Genomic DNA, 17,083 nt, shown 5'->3' with positions numbered 1-17,083 from the left:
AGGGACAAATAACCGAACGTGAAAAACAGTCTCAGCTGTTATTGCAACACATACACAAAATAACCACAGGTTACTGCTCTTTAAAAGGTATAATAGAGTTGTTTTTTTACTTTAGCACTGATAAACATACAACAATTAGCAAGCATGTAACGTGTGTTGGTGTGTGCGCACACGTGTGTGTGTATGTAAGTGAATGTGCACGGCTCTGTGTGTGTCGGACAATAGAGAGGTGGGGAGCGAGGAAGATAGCAGACGTGACCATGTGGGTAGATGTCACGCACAGATCCAAAATGGCGGGCAGACCCGCAAAACTCAAAGTGGAGAGCCAAAATGGAGGACATGCTCTATTTGTCCTCAAGATGGCGTGGAGTTTAACTAGTTATGCTACCACGCAATCTGGATTGTTTGAGATATGTGTATAGGTGTGTTTATGTATGCAAATGCGTGTGGGTTAGTGATGAGGAGAGAGAAAGAAAAGCACACAGAGTAAAGTACAAGGGACCTCAAATGCTGTGGTAAGACACAATAGTTGTCCCTTTATCACACAGGAACCCGGCAGCGAACTTACATTCAACAGCTATTAGCTTCCACAGTGGCTAAAAACTAACACAAGTAAACAGCCCAGCGGTGTGTCATGGAGGCACCAAACACACATCAGAAACAGGATACAGCAGTCCGTTACATTCCACAATAATGCAAAGCACAATTCACAAGAAATGAAGATTGGATGAAATAACACACAGTTATACAAATATATCTCTGCCCAGACACAAGCCTCTTACTTGAGATGGCTCTTGATAGCGATTTAATGCGTCAGTCCGTTTGGATTATCAGGCGGAGTCCTCTCAGGCTTGGATGCTGACGTAGCTGGGGCCCGCGCTTTTGGCGGGTTCAATGGCGAAACTGTTACTTCAGGCGGCAGCTGAGGGAAGCAGTCTCTCCGTGAAGAAAACAGTAAATCTGTATCTTCCTTCTGCAGGCAAAGATCGTTATGTGGAATATAACAATCAGGATCCAAAAAGTGTTTCAGCAAACATAACACAGTCTGTTGCTTGTCCATCAAGTTAAGACTGTAGACTGTATATAAAGATGAACAATGTGTCTTCGCTTCCTCACACTGTACAAAAATGAAGCCAAAATATCCTGGATACGGGAGCAGCCATCTTGCCCTTTTAACATCATTTTGAGCCAAAGTCTGCGCAATAGTGATCAGAGTTGGAGCTGCAGTATCAAGGTCTCACCCATACACCCAGCCGGCTCAATCGCAAGCAGAGCTCAGCTGTCAATCATGACATGAAACCACATCCGCTAACATGTAGGGGCTGGGGTTTATGACATATCCTGCATCCAGCCACCAGGGGGCGATATGTTTTAGCTTCACCTTTGGGGAGCTGTCATGTTGTCCATCTTTATATACAATCTTCTTTATATACGACCTTCCTAGGAGAAATTAAAGTTCAAGGTTGAGCGCCTTCTGTAGTAACCAGAATTACAATGGAAAGACGGGGTTTGACCGGTGTGCTGTGAGTTTATAGGCATGATGACGTCATCGGGGCTTCCTGCGCTCCGGTGACAGCTCGTCCAGTATGAATCCAGGGTTTGGATTCAAGCTTAAATCTTGCACCTAAGAGTGACCTAACGGACCTGGGAGTGGGAGTTTTTGAAGTCGGTTTTGGCATAATCTGGATTGTGACTGGATCAAAATGCCAAGTAGTAGTGGTGGATTTTCTGAGGATGATGATATGGATCTTGAGTGAACAACAGTTGCGAGTAAAAGGAGAGGTGGAAGACACAGGCACTCAAAGAAGAGGAAAAACATGATGTACTTAAAAAAAACAAATGATGGAAGAGTTTAAGATCATTCTTAAATTTAAAGCAAGATATGAAATATTGTCTGTAAGCCTGATTGCCTTAACAAATGGATTGAGGAAAGCAATAGGGGATATCAAAATGGCTAAGGTGTTAAGCCATGGCAGCTTGTTGGTGAAGTGCAAAAATGCTGAACAGAGAAATAAGGCACTTAAACTACAAACCGCATGTAAGAAAGAAATAGCAGAAAGAAGAATAATTGGTGAGAGAAGCAGAGTCAGGGGAGTGATATCAGGAATTCCCCTAGGCGAAAACCTGGAAGAACTGAAAAAAAAAAATGCTTAAAGGAGGAACGATAACAGGAATTAGATGTCTGCAGGTATTTAAGAACAGTGGGAAAGTCCATCAGTATTGTTGGAATTCAAAGATAAAGTTCTTCCTGGAAAGGTGATGGTTGGATACATGAGCTTTAATGTAAGAGCATATGTCCCTCCTCTCCTCAGATGCTATAAATGTCAGAGGTATGGCCACACTGCTAGTATGTGCAAGGGAAAGCAGAGATGTGGAAGATGTGGAGGAGAGCATGCTTATGGAGAGTGTGGGAGCAATAGTACAGTAAAATGTTGCAACTGCGGAGGAAATCATACCGCAGCCTATGGAGGATGTATAATGAGGAAACAGGCGGTTGAAATTCAATAAGTAAGAACAGAATGGAGAGTAACTTATGTAGAAGCAGTGAAGATTGGCTTGTGCTCTCATTTCTTCTTCCATTATTGACAAAGTAAGGAAGCAAGTATAGGGCTAGGATTGTCACATAACTACTAAACAGGACTCACAAACTAGTTCTGTTTCTAGCCTGTTATCAACTGCTCAGAGCGAGCAAAGACTAAAACAGAAACAATCAAAATTATAGTGAAGGCAGCAGCAAAGTTCTTGAACATGAAAAACTTATTTTGGAAGAAAATACATGCAGAACTTAGTCAAGGAGAAGGGACCTCAGAGGAAAGTCCTCAAATGATACCATAATGTTTATACTTCAGTAGAATGCTAGAAGCCTGATCACAAATGGACAAGAGTTTAAAAGATATATCAATACATTAAAAACAAAACCAGATGTTATATGCATACAGGAAACATGGCTCAAACCAGCTCTAGAGTTTATTATTAAATGATATTCTAGCATATGCAAAGATAGAACCAGAGGAAATGGTGGAGGGTGTGCAATATTTATCAAGGAGTAAATATAGACAACAAATGATAGTACAAGAGTTACAATTAAACAAAGAAGGAAGTATGAAAATAATACATTTCTATAACCCATGTAAACAATTAGAAAAAGAAAATTAGAATCAATATTGGAACATTGGAGAGGGAAAGTAGTTGATATAAGAGTGACGTCTGGAAAGTTATATTAATACAGGACCAAGGGGAAGGAAAAGAGTCAGTGAAGTTGGAGAGGGAGAGGGAGGCTTTAGAGGAAGAGAGACCTGGTGTCACCATGACAATGTTGGGCTCTAATCCAGCTCAGCTAAGCTAACTTCCTTTTATTTTTGTTACTTTTGAGGCTCTTTTCTTGGCATAAACAAAAGCAACTAAATCTGTGTAGTCCTATCAGCTAAGCCTATTGCCTGTTAAAATACACAGCAGATGAGTCCTACGTAGGACAATTCCATGTTTTTTTATGCCAGAACAGCAAGAATTTAAAGGTAATTTAAAAGTAAACTAGTAATAAACTTTCATTTTGTTCAGTCGCTCTGTCTTCCTCCATCCTCTCTTACTCTCTTCCACCACCCTGATCCCACCAGCTTCATCTGGAGCAGCCCAACTCTTTGGTTCCTCTCTCTCAGTCCCACCTTGGGGCCTTGTTTAAGGACCTGGCCAATGTAGAGAGGCTTCTCAAGGACGTGGACCTGCTCTCTGACCTGGCCCGTCTGCTGCCCAAAGGAGCCTGCACTGGTCGAACTCCAGCCTCCCCCATAAACATGACCTGGCCCCTTAACGGCACCACCTGGGGCCCCAACACGACTGACATCCCTAGAGAGGAGGTGGAGGAAGGAGCAGAGGGAGGTGAAGGAGCAGGAGGAGGGAAAGGGAAGGAGGAAGCAGAGAACCCTCATTCTCAGTTTTCAGCATTTGTACAACTGTGGGCCGGATTGCAGCCGATTCTGTGTGGGAACAACAGGTGGGTGAGACAAAAGAGGTGATCCAAAAATGACAAGATGATAGCTATGTCCATGTGAAGAACATTTTTCTCATGTTGTTGTGGAGAAAATGAACTAAACACAATTTAAAAAGGATGATTCCATATTTTTGTCATTTTGACCATCATTCCTATCCATAAGAATAAAATCATACTCACCTTATTAACTGCTGAGACCTGCAACAGTGCTAAAAAGGGACAAAGGGACAAAAAAACACAAGCATTCGATTTTAAAGCTGCTTTAATCAATATTTTTATATGAACTATGGGTCAAAGCACAATGTGTGACTGAGAATTGTCATTTTAGACTCTTAGTGTTTTGTTTTGGTTTTACAGCACGCAGCTTTACATTTGGTTAACAGTAGCAGCAAGAAGATGTTTTAATTGAAAAAGCTGTTACAATCGACTGTATGCTACTTGCTCACCACTAAACAGCAGACAGACACAGTTAGAGACTAGCTAGTGAAGATAGGGGAGCATGTAGCAGGTAAAGAGCCAGATATTGTTTTCAGGAGTTAGTAGAGACCAAACCAGAGCTAAAACGGGAGTGAATATTAGACTCCAAATGAATGCTAATGTTGCTCTGTGTCTGCTGGATGTGAAAATAGGCAACTGTTTGCTGTGTTAGCCATATGAACTTAATCAATCAATCAAACTTTATTTGTATCGCACCTTTCATACAGGTCAGTTCAAGTGCTTTAGAGATGACTGGCAAGCTGATAATAAGACAGTACAAATGTTTAACACACACAATAAATACAAACATTAAAATAGATAAAAGGCAATAACAAATAAAATAGATAAAAGGTAGTAAAAACATTTTAGAACATGAATACAATAAAATATATTAAATAAAATAAATAATGGCCATAAAACATTCGAATGAAAAGCCAGGCTAAAGAGGTAGGTTTGAAGTTTCCATTTAAAGATAAACACTTCTCTCTGCTCTCTGATCCTCAGGCAGAATGTTCCAACAGCTCGGAGCATAGAAACTTAAAGCAGTCTCACCAAAGGTTTTGTGTCGGTGCAAGACCATGAAGTGCTCACTTTCTTTTGTGTTTGTATCACATTTGCATTCAATGTTTAAACGTTAATTGAGAAACTCATAAGAGAATTTCAGATAATTGTCAGATAATACATAATTGCAGCTCTGCTTGTTAGGTGTGGAGAGAATTCTTTTGTTTCATTTTTATTCATTTCAGCAACTTGTGACAGATGTAAACTGCATATCAAATTCCCAAGTATTGTGACTTGGCAGTAAATTTAATGGCCTTTAACCTTTAACCTCTTGTTGCAGGATCATTGAGCCGGAGGCTTTGAAGCAGGGCAATATGAGTTCTTTGGGATTCACTAGCAAAGAACAGAGGAATCTGGGCCTGCTGGTTCACTTGATGACTACAAATCCCAAGATCCTCTACGCCCCCATTGGCTCCCAGGTGGATAAAGTGATTCAGAAGGCAAGTAGACGGCACTGTCTTGGTGTTGTGGTGTAGGTGTATGAGTGGAGTTGTTCACATTATTTTCACTGACAAAGCTCTTTAACTGTGTTCCATGCTGAAGAATTCCAAAGCTATGGTTAAAGCTGCAATAGGTTTTGTTGGGGAGCTCCACTTGGGGGCAGGGAAGGAATCTTTAATCACAGCACTGAAATGTTATCACCTTTTAAAGTTGATATGATGAAAGGTTTAACAAACAGTTGCATATTCACACATCCAGCAAACACAGAGCAACATAAGCATTCATTTGATGAAAAGGTTAAAGCTCTGGTCACACCAGCATTTAAAACAGTATAATTTTGTGACAAAATCTATTATAATGGAATTGCTGCAATCAGTGGATTAACTCAGGGGGCCAAAATATATTCAGGAAATGTTTCCACTTTGGTGAACTTTGACCCACAAATTTGCGCTGTGGACCAATAGCAAGTGCTGACCTTTGAGGGAGCGTAGAATCAGGTATTTAAAAATGGAGGAAGCTACTGTAGCCTATTAACTGTGTGTTACCATTCACTTTTATATACTCCTGCTGTGTTGGAGTATAAACTGCTCCACAACAGAGACCTGGTTTACACACAATTCTTAGACAGGCGTTGATCGTACAAAACTGTCTCTTGAATCAACTGTGAACTTATTGTTGTTAGCAGTCACCACCTTCAGTAATTCACCAACTAGCCCCGCAAGTAGTCTTTTTCTTTTTTTTATACAAAAAAGTATAGACAGTAACATTTGTAAACTGTAAGACAATAAGTGCAATGGTGCAGAGTGCAAATGGTGTTGAAATAAATATGATAATGTAACAGGTTGCTTTATGTACATGAGGTAGGTGGAAATGGCAGTATATACAGTATGTACAGCGTGCATAGATTTAAAAAGTGATAATATTTATATAAACAATGAGATATATTTACAGCTATAGTGGATGTTTGTGTCACACTCTGACACTCTGTGTCTGGTGTTAAGTGTTCATCAGAGTGATGGCCTGTGGGTAGAAACTGTTCTTGTGTCTGGTTGTTTGGCCTACAGTACTTAGTAGCCCCTACCAGAGGGGAAAAACAGGTTGTGACCAGGGTACGATGTTTCCTGCTCGTTTCCTGACTCTGGACATGTATAAGTCCTGAAAGGAGGGCAGGTCGGCACTGATGATCTTTTCTGCACTCCTGACTGTCCGTTGTAGTCTGTACCTGTCCTGTTTGGTGGCCAATCCAAACCAGACAGTGATGGATGTGCAGAGAACAGACTGGATTATTGCAGAGTAGAACTGGATCAGCAGCTTCTGAAGCAGAAGGTAAAGAGTAATAGTTGAAGTATTTAAATAGTAATAGCATGTATAATAATAATGATAATATTTTGTGATGACGCAACAGTAATATCAGTAATAATAACAGTAATAATAATAATGATGGTAATACTAAAGATGGTTTTGATAATAAGTTGTACTGACGGCAATAGTAATATCAATAATAATAATAGATAACATTGATAATAATAACAATAACAGTAATGATACTAATACTAAAAATGGTGATGATAATATTTTGTGTTGACGGCAATAGTAATATCAATAATAATAATAATAATAATAATAATAATAATAATAATAACATTTATATCAATAATAATAGTAACAGTAATAACAGTAATAATAATAATAACAATAGTAATACTAAATATGGCGATGATGATAATATTTTGCAAATATCAATAATAATAACAACAGTAATAATAATAATAACGATAATGATAATAATAATGATAATATGACAATAGTAATAATAATAATGAAATAATGACACATACCTAACACATACCACACCTCTCCTAGCTTCTGTGTCAGTGTGCATGTTTTTTTTTGTTTTTTTGTTTTTCCTCCTTCTCATTCACAGTACAATTACTATTTGTATGAATGCCTAAGCTGAGGTGGTGCATTAAAAGAAGGATATGGTGCATTAAAATCATGTGTGGTATATGTTAGGTGTAGATTTGATTTAGTTATATTTATATATTTTAAATATATATATTAAATTTTTTTTAATTATTAAAGAAATTCATTATACCGTTACCGTCCTTATATCAAGCAAACTATCATCCCATCAACATCATCTTATTACTGTTCATTGTTTCTATGATATTGATAATATTAATAATAACAATAATGCCAATAATAATAATGATAAAGAAAATACTTATAATATTACTAAAACCTTGTATAAATATGTATAATAATAAATGACTACATAATTAATTAGGATGAGTGTGTCAGATTTGTAATAGTTGAATTAGGTCTGATCTGGAGTGTTGTGGTTCCGATATACAGTTGTAATGAGGTGAAAAATATTCTAGGGAGATGTAGTCTGTGAGCAAATTTTTCCAATGCGTTATGTGAATAGTGTTTTGGGATTTCCAGTTCAAGAAGATAGTTTTCTAGGCGATGGCTAAGGCTACGAGGAGCATCCTTTTGTTTGTTATTTCCTGATTGAGAGTTGATAGATCACCCAGTAGACAGAGTAAGGGGAATAATGGGATGCGGCAGCCCAGGAGGCGGGATAGGGATTCAGTGACGTCTTTTCAAAAGTGTTTAATGGGTGGGCAGTGCCATGTAGCGTAGATATATGTGTCCGGACAATGTGAGCAGTGTGAGCAAATTTCTGATGTGAATCCCACTTTAGACAGCCTTTCCCCAGTGTAGTGTGTTCTATGAAGAGTCTTATACTGTATGAGCTGAAGGTTGGTATTTTTAGTCATGGAATAGATATTTTTACATATTTGAGTCCAGAAGTCGGTATCAGGAGCAATTGAAAGGTCTTCTTCCCATTTGATTGTTGGTAAAGTTATGGTTTTATTTGAATTAGTTATAATTTTGTATATTTTGCAAAGTAATTTTTTCGGGGAGGATATATTAACTAAATCTGCTAATGCGGAAGGAAGGTGAAGATTGATGGTTCTATTGTTGATTTTGGATAAAACAACTGATTTGAGTTGCAGATAATTCAAGAATTGATTGCTCCCGATAGTTCTGGTTGGTTGTTCTAACCGCACCAGAGGGTTAACTGTTCAACCTCTCGTCTGAATGCAGACTCATCACTGTCCTGGGTGAGGTCAATGACCATTGTGTCGTCTGCAAACTTCACGAGTTTAACAGAAGAGTCTCCTGAGGTGCAGTCGCTGGTGTAGAGGGAGAAGAGCAGAGTGGGTCAACACCAGTCTTTCAAAGGACTTCATGACTACAGACGTCAGGCTGACAGGCCTGTAGTCATTTAATCCTGTGATGGAGGGTTTTTTGGGGACCGGGATGATTGTGGAGCGTTTGAAGCAGGAGGGGACTTCACATAGCTCCAGTGATCTGTGTGGGTGATGGGGGCCAGCTGGTCAGCACAAACTTTCAGGCAGGTGAAACGCTGTCTGGTCCTGGTGCCTTCCTGATCTTCTGTCTCTGAAAGAGCTGACACACATCCTCTTTGCAGATCCTGAATGCAGATGGGGGGGGGTCAATGGGGAGGGGTGAGGGGGTGGCAGAGGGTGTAGGTGGTTGTTTGATGTTGGAGACGGTGAGGTATGTGAATGTGGGCATGTCAAACCTACAGTAAAACACATTCAGGTTGTCAGCCAGTTGGTGAGGATGGAGTGTGGGGGGATGGTTTCCTGTAGCTGGTTATTTCTTGTGGGCCTCTCTACACTGACACAGACTCGTTGGCTGAAAACCTGTTTTTCAACTTGTCAGTGTAGCTCCTCTTGGCTACCCTGATCTCCTTCATCAGCATGTTTCTGGTTATACATGACTCTGTCCCCACTTCTGTAGGCCTCCTCCTTGGCCTGACGAAGCTGCCTGAATTTTGATGTAAGCCAGGGTTTATTGTTGTTGTATATTCAGAAGGTTTTAGTCGGCACACACGTGTCCTCACAAAAATTGATTTAAGATGTCACAGTGTCAGAGAGTTCATCCAGGTCTGTGGCTGCAGCCTCAAAAACACTCACAGTCAGTGCAGTCACAGCAGGCCTGTAATTCCAGCTTTGCCTCATTGGTCCATCTCCTCACAGTCCTGACCACAGGCTTAGTAGATTTTAGTTTCTGCCTGTATGTTGGGAGAAGATGAACCAGACAGTGATCAAGAGTTTGAGTCCCAAAGCTGAACGGGGGACAAAGTGAGAATGTTTCTATCCCTGGTGGGACACTTAATGTGCCGTCTGTATTTTGGCAGTTCATAGCTGAGGTTTGCTCTGTTAACATCCCCAAGAACGATGAGCAGGGAGTCAGGATGGTTTTTCTCTACGTTAGTTATCTGGTCAGCCAGGTGTTGTAACGCCTCACTAACACAAGCCTGATGTGGGATGTAAACACCTACCAGAAAAAAACAAGGAGAACTTAATAACGGTTTACAGTCTATGAAAACAGTTTCTAAATGAGGACTGCATCATTTGTACACCAACCTTTGTTTATGTAAAAGCAGATTCCACCTCCCCTTGTTTTGCCCTGATAGCTCCGTTACACAGTCCGCTCAGAGGAGTTGGAATCCTGGCAGATGTAGTGAAGTGTCCAGGATGTGCTCACCAAGCCAGGTGCGCAAGTGAAGCACAGGGCAGCAGATATGGTAACATCTGTGTTTGCTTTGTTGAGGAGAAGCAGTTCATCCATCTTTTTGACCAGAGAGCTGCTGCTCCTCCAACTTATAACTCAGTAAAAAAGTTTGACCAGTGAATAGTCCAATGTTTAGAAGTTCCCCCCTGGTGAATGTGACCAAAGAGGGAGAGCAGAAAACTAAACAAATAAACAAAAACACAAAAAGTACCAGAGAGCGCAGTCCCAAGGCTGCCATCTGCAGCGCCATCTTGGAAATAAATATAGAATAACAACAGCTTTGTCCTTTATAGTTTGTTCTTTTTTTTATTATTCCCAGATATTAATAGTTTACTCTTGATAATGCTGCATGTGCTGTTTCATTTACACTAACAGATGCTGCATCCAAAACCAGAGACTCCCAGCTCCCATAAATTATGTGAGACCATGGAGCAAACTGTGGGAATGGTTTCATCATTTTTATTCTGCACAAAAGACATTAATCGTGCACCATCCAACATGCTGAATTCACATGAAGTGACCTGATTAACCTGACTCTATAGCATGTAATGTAGCTGGCCTCTATGCCTCAACATTAGCACAAACATCCACTGATGTGGCTTAGCACAGACTGACTATTGGCAGCAGCTCTGTAGATCTCTTATCTTAGCAAGTGGGCTGACAATAGTGGAGAGAGCAGTGAGTGTGGGAGGATGAGAGATGGAGGGAGGTGGTTGAGGAAGAAAGGAGTGGAAACTGTATGGACAAATGTCTAAATTCATACAAAATCTAATGAAAAAAACATTTTTTAACTTTGTTAACTTTTTGCACTTAGGCAAATGAGACATTTGCATTCGTTGGGAACGTGACACACTACGCCCGGGTGTGGCTCAACATCTCTGCCCAGCTCAGGACTTTTCTGGAGGAGGGTCGGCTGCACAGCCACCTGGTATGGTTACAGCAGGTAGACTCCCCCCCTCCCCCCACATTTATTTTTCAATCCTACACATGACAATGTCTTATGATATGTCTGTAAAGAATCAAATGAGGTGCAGGAGCGGGTATGATAGTGAAGTGACTGCATGGTGTGAGTTGAAAGGAAGATAAATTTCACTCTTTTGCATGTTTAAATAGAGATAACTTGACAATAAAAATATATACATGTTTATGAACCTCTAAAGATAAACCATATTTGATATGATATTTGATATTTTATATATACATTAAAGGGATTTTCTCTTCGTTGCCTCAGGGCAACGTTGTGCAGGTGGCTACTTTTCAGAATAGTATTGTGCTCAATGAAGGACTTGTAATGTGATGTAAAATGAAGGTCTTGGTGAATGTTTTTTATGGACATATCCACTGAAATTACATAATGACACAATGGACACAGGGACATTCTGACAGTTGCAGACTGGACAATGTTCTGCCATCATTTCAACACCAGAAGGGAAATTATTCCCACCAGAAGGGAAAACATCTTGGATTTGTGTTGTGGTAACCTTACCAACGCATTTCGTGCCAGTTCAAAGGTGCTGATGCGCTGACCATACCCACCACAACACAGTAATATTCAAACAGAAATTTAAATGTCACAAGCCACAATCCTACAGCGCCCCACAATGGTCGGAGTACGCCATCACACAACTCCAAGGCTCTGCTGGCATGCTTATATTTTGTTCTCATTTGATGCAGTTGTATTGGTAAATACTGGAATTTTTATTCCTGCCCAATTTGTTACTGCAAAGGCTTACATTTGAATTGTAATTCCTTTTAATGTTGGAGATTTTTTACGAAGTTGCTGGTGCACAATTATTATTTTAATAATAAATAACAATTCCGTAAATTTATATCTATGTCTCTTCCACACAGTGAGGCATACAGCTTATTAATAGGTATTGAATCGGTACTCTGTATCGGCAGATATCCAAATTCAGGTATTAGAATCAGATCGAAAATGAAAAAAGTGGATTGTGCATCCCTACTTTCTGCACAATGTGTTACAATAACTAAAACTGGGCTTGCTGAACAAATACTATATAAAAACAATATATATTATGTATTTCACTTAATAAATATTCTGAAACTATCAGATTTTCCTTGGTGTTTTACTACCCTTATAGCACAGCGTTGCCCTGATGTGTGTAGTAGAGGGTTAAGCTAATCTGTGTATATTACTTGGACTTGATTCAAGTAATGGTACACACATTAGGCTCCATTCATCCTTTCTCCTTTCTCTCCAGCTGTCCTCAGAGCTTCAGCAGCACCCTGAGTTGCTGAATGGTACAGACAGTGAACTGATGCAGGGTCTGATGGAGAGAAACTACAGTCTTCCTAACATCTCCACCCTGCTGGAGCAGCTGGACACCATAGACAACGCTGCCTGCAGCTGGACTCGCTTCATGTCTAAGGTTGGTAGAGTGTAGAACCGTGGTTCCCAACAAAAATATGATTACAAATTGGTGTGAGGTTGATCTTTAGTATATTTATCATCACTGACCAATAACGCATAGATAAACTACCAGCTAGACAGAACAACGGCACAGGACATGAGAGTGTTCATGAACAGTAGTAAGAGAACAAGAGAGCAGAGAAATTAAAATAGTTAAAAGAAATGTAACAATTGTTGAAAAATCAAGTTCTGACACTCCAAGTGTTAGTAGTAGAAATGCTAACTTGACCAAACCTACTTAATAAAAGAGACCAAGCCTAAACATTGACAGTTCCTGGTTCACTATGTCTGGCATTAGATAATTATTGTATCAATAGCCAGTTTTATATAACAAATTATGTTAAACAACATCCAGTTTAAAAACCATATAAAAGAACACAAATGGAACAGGTGATCTTGATGAAGGGGGTACTTGAGCTTGTCTGATGGAGCTTGAAGATATGGCAAAACAACAAAAAAGGTTGGGAACAACTGGTGGAATCGTGTGGTCAAAACTATGAGGTCGGTGCAGAGATTGTCCATATATTCTGTTCAAAGCGGGATAGATGCATATTTCAGATTTTGTATGCACTACTAGCTTTCATGACTGACAACACTGACACTGACAAAATGAGGATGAGAACAAATGATATGATGGATGTGATGTAGTTTGTGAATACAACAACAATGAGGATCCTGCTGTGAGAGCAAATTCCCCACATGAACATTAAATCTGAGTTAAATCACCAATAGGAAATATTAAATAAGGAGGAGGTTGAGGTGGTGGAGGGATCTGTGGCAGAATGGATATGATTGGATGTTACTAGCCACACAACTGTGAATGAGCCAATCATTGTGAAGCATATTGCAAACGGTCAATACAAGCGCAACTTCAGTGCTCTGCCTGAATTAATGCTAGGCTTCATTTAGTTGCTGTCTTGCCAAGAATGAGATGTACAGAGCTGGAGTCAGGACATGGTTAGCTTAGCTTAGCAAAAAGACTGGAAGCAAGGGAAACAGCTTGCCTGGTTCTGTCCAAATTTTGTTGAACATGTTATATGTCATTTGTTTAATCTGTACACAAACAAAAATGTAAGAAATAGTTTTACTGGGAGTTAAGTGCTGGAACGATTTCTAAGCAAACAGCAGCCGGGCGAAGTGACTTTGTGACTTCTTATTGTCATCTTGACTAGCGGAGACTCCACAAAGTAACTGGACCCGACTGCTATTCAGACAACTTTTTTGTTTCTCTTTACAAAACTATAAAATATTCCTAAGATATTGGACAGACATGCACCACCATGACCACATAATGTACAACATAAAATGAACCATGGAAGAGTGACATAAAAACACACACACAAAACAATATATTGTGAACATTCAGTATGATTAGTCAGAGGTCATCGTATGAATAAATGTTCATGTCTCAAGTCTCAGCGTTATCAAGAATTAGTCTATTAATCTAAAGTGACAGATACCTTAAATAAACTATACTATTGGCCAAGGTCATTACAATCCCATTAATATTTGTTGACTTGCCTTTTCCTGTTTGGAGACTGGAAATGACAAAGAAATACTATTCTATTGATTCCAGTGCAAACTTGCAGACGCTGCAGTAATCCAGTATGATGATTTCGTCTTTGTGCTCTGCTTTAATATTTTCTTTCATGAATCCATTTCTGCTGTTGAACATTATCTATGTCTTTGTCTTGTGCTTCCAGGTCAGTGTGGATGTCTTCAAGGGCTTTCCTGACGAGGACAGCATTGTCAACTACACCCTGAACCAGGCCTACCAGGACAACGTGTCTGTGTTTGCCAGTGAGTCATCTCTCTGTGTCAGATTGCAGTCATGGTACCTCAGTTGACAGTAAAATATATGTTTGTAAAAAGTGCTTTTTAATTAAACTCCAGTGCACAGGCAAATTATACACAGAAAACATAAAAAGAAAGACAAAAAATAAAAAAATACAACAAAAAGAAAAAGTTAATTAAATGAAAACGCTGAAAACAGCGTTGAAAGGCCCTGACATTCACGTGAGACCAATATCACATGTAAATTTTTTCCACTTCTGACGAGTGTTGCGTTTTCGAGCAGCGGTCACTGCTCGGGACCTAATAATAATCTTTAGAATAACAATAGGGCCTTCGCACTACTTGGTACCGTTGGCCCTGGCACTATTAAAAATGTGTTCCCCCGGAAGAAAAACAGCCCTAATGTTGTAATATAGTGGTTTTGGGTGTATGGAGTGTGTGTTTGCAAAGTAGACTCAGGTAGAGTGCATGTGCCACTTTTGCATGTCCTGGCATCTCTGCATGTCTGATAAAGTGTGTATGTCTGCGACATCTTCCGTCGCAGACTGAAAATTCATCTGTTCATACTGCACCTTGGCCCATAATAAAAAAAAAAATTAAAACAGATTGTTCAAATATTTTTTTTATTACCAAAATGATATGGCCAAAAAAAAACCCAAAACAAACACAGTGCAAGGTTGTATTTGTTCAGTTTGAGGCTGTTATGATACACAGATCTGGACCTAAGAGCAAGACTCAGTAGAGGTTAGTGCAGTGAAAGATCTCAGTTTATTTGACAAATCAGATGAGATAGATAAACTGGGTGAGCGGGGAAGATCCGTAAAGCGAGAAGCTGAGCAGGTCCGGGAACTGGCTGAATGTCTGGCAGGGCAGGTTGGCGGAGCAGAGTCAAAAGGCTATAGCGGATCCAGAAGTAGGTAATTGTTTGCTTAGGCAGCAAGCCAATCAGAATGCAGAAATCAGTGTCGAGAAGTGAACCTGCACACAGGAAATCACAAAGTTAGTCTGGAAATCAGAAAAAAAAACACACAGGAGAGAAAAAAAAAAAAAACTCTTCTACTGACATTCAAAACCGATACACTATACCCCAGAAGCAAACAGACAATCTGATGAAGACTGGAGTGAAGAGCCAGCTAGATATACTGCAGGGTCTTGATTGGTGGATGGAAAACAGGTGGGCTGGAGGCATGCAGCAGCAGATGAGGAACAGGTGTGTTGGATCCTCAGCAGAGCAGCACCGGAGAGCCCCACCCAGACAGACAGACAGACACACAAGTTTGTTTCACAATCCCCGGGGGGGACAGTAATTGACATAATGCTTTCCCTAGCCCCTTACTCTAACCTTAACCATCACAACTAAGTGCCTAACCTTAACCCTTACCCTAACCCTAACCTAATTGTAACCTGTACCCTAAAACCAAGTCTTAACCCTCAAAAAGCAGTCTCTACCCATGCAGACCTCAATTTTTGTCCCCACGGTGACACAAGTCCCCATGTGTTAGTGTGAATTCAGGTTACAGTTCCCACCGGGATAAAAGAACATGAAACACACACACACAGGGGAGAACAAACAGGGGACTGACTTGATAGGGAGAAGAAAGCGGCACAGTCGGACCATGACAGAGACAGTATCCAAGAAATAATGAAACATTAACACAATGTGACCCTTAAGGAACACTCATAGAAACACATGCACCAAGTACTTGCAGTCAGTATACCAGTCTCCCTGGTGTCTCCAAACTCTAACATGCCTATCATTAGTTGAAACCTGCTCTCATATGTGCAGAGTAATGGCCTCCAGTGACAAAGTTGCCTGTTCTGGTGTTCACGTGCAAACTTCAGTTGTGCTGTACAGTGTTCTGCAGTGAGAATATGGCCTGTGACCGGGCCGTCTGGCTCTCATACCATCGTCATGGAGTCGATGTCTTATCTGGTTGGATAAGTGAACTCTGGTAGCACAGTGGAAGTCAGTTTCCAAGGATCAAGCTGTACTCCTGCGATTTCGACAAGACAAGGTGACGAGATAACGGTCTTGTCTAGGTGTTGTCATACGCAAATGACCATGACCTTGTCTGCTGCAGTGCTGCCCAGTCTCCTGGTAACGTCTCTATAGTCAGCTGACCACACTTGGAAACTCATCAAATCGATGAGCTACCACCCAAACCCCTTCACCATCTTCCAGCAGTTGAACTGATGTGGTAACCTCAGTCTGGTCCAAATGCCATCTGACATCACCAGTGACCATCAGGAGAAAACCAGCAATCACAATCCATACAGAAAACATCATCATCAGCACCCAACTGTTGGGTTGTTGTTTGGTTGGAGCAGCAGCTCCCAGATTTTGGTGAGAGGGTGTACCCATAGTCAGGGCATCAGTTGTATAGCTTCAATAAAAAGATTATGTTGTTGGGAGGGGAGCTCACAGTCATATTTTACACTTTGAAAGGTGAAAGAATAATATAATGCATTCAGTGCTGCAGTGTCACAGTGTAAAAAGTAGCGCTGGAGTGAGATTTGCATTCTGTCTTAACACACCTTCACAGATGTATCTGTATTGCGTATTTGTCATCTGATTAACTAACAAGAAATGTCAGTACAACGATTTGTCTCGGTCACAATTCTATTAATAACAAATTTAAGGGATCCTAGTTTGTTTATGTTATGTGCTTCTGTTAAAAATTATCTACTGCTTGTATCTATAGTTATCAGCTTTTTTAAACTTTGATTGGGTACTAGTAAAAGCTCAAAATCATGAATTATCAGGATAAACCATATCA

At 40.2% G+C, this 17,083-nt stretch overlaps 1 protein-coding gene across 14 annotated transcripts in view; it reads left to right on the top strand.

Moving 5' to 3' along the window:
• abca2 (ATP-binding cassette, sub-family A (ABC1), member 2) overlaps positions 1-17,083 on the top strand; it is a 239,527-nt gene that overhangs the window by 82,893 nt on the left and 139,551 nt on the right. For 13 of the 14 annotated variants that reach the window (XR_006377943.1, XR_006377941.1, XR_006377942.1 and 10 more), the window contains 5 exons: positions 3,615-3,991; positions 5,307-5,466; positions 10,896-11,024; positions 12,304-12,471; positions 14,216-14,312. Coding sequence is in view for 11 of the 14 variants with exons in the window: in XM_044195602.1 (XP_044051537.1) it covers positions 3,615-3,991; positions 5,307-5,466; positions 10,896-11,024; positions 12,304-12,471; positions 14,216-14,312 (931 nt within the window). In the remaining 3 variants the exon portion in view is untranslated. The remainder of the gene's footprint in view (positions 1-3,614; positions 3,992-5,306; positions 5,467-10,895; positions 11,025-12,303; positions 12,472-14,215; positions 14,313-17,083) is intronic. The other variant, XM_044195603.1, reaches the window with a different exon arrangement.

Source organism: Siniperca chuatsi, linkage group LG5 (assembly GCF_020085105.1).
Source record: "Siniperca chuatsi isolate FFG_IHB_CAS linkage group LG5, ASM2008510v1, whole genome shotgun sequence".
Taxonomy (NCBI): Eukaryota; Metazoa; Chordata; class Actinopteri; order Centrarchiformes; family Sinipercidae; genus Siniperca; species Siniperca chuatsi.
The sequence above is the reverse complement of the archived record's forward strand: the minus strand, read 5'-3'. Positions and strand labels throughout refer to the sequence as shown.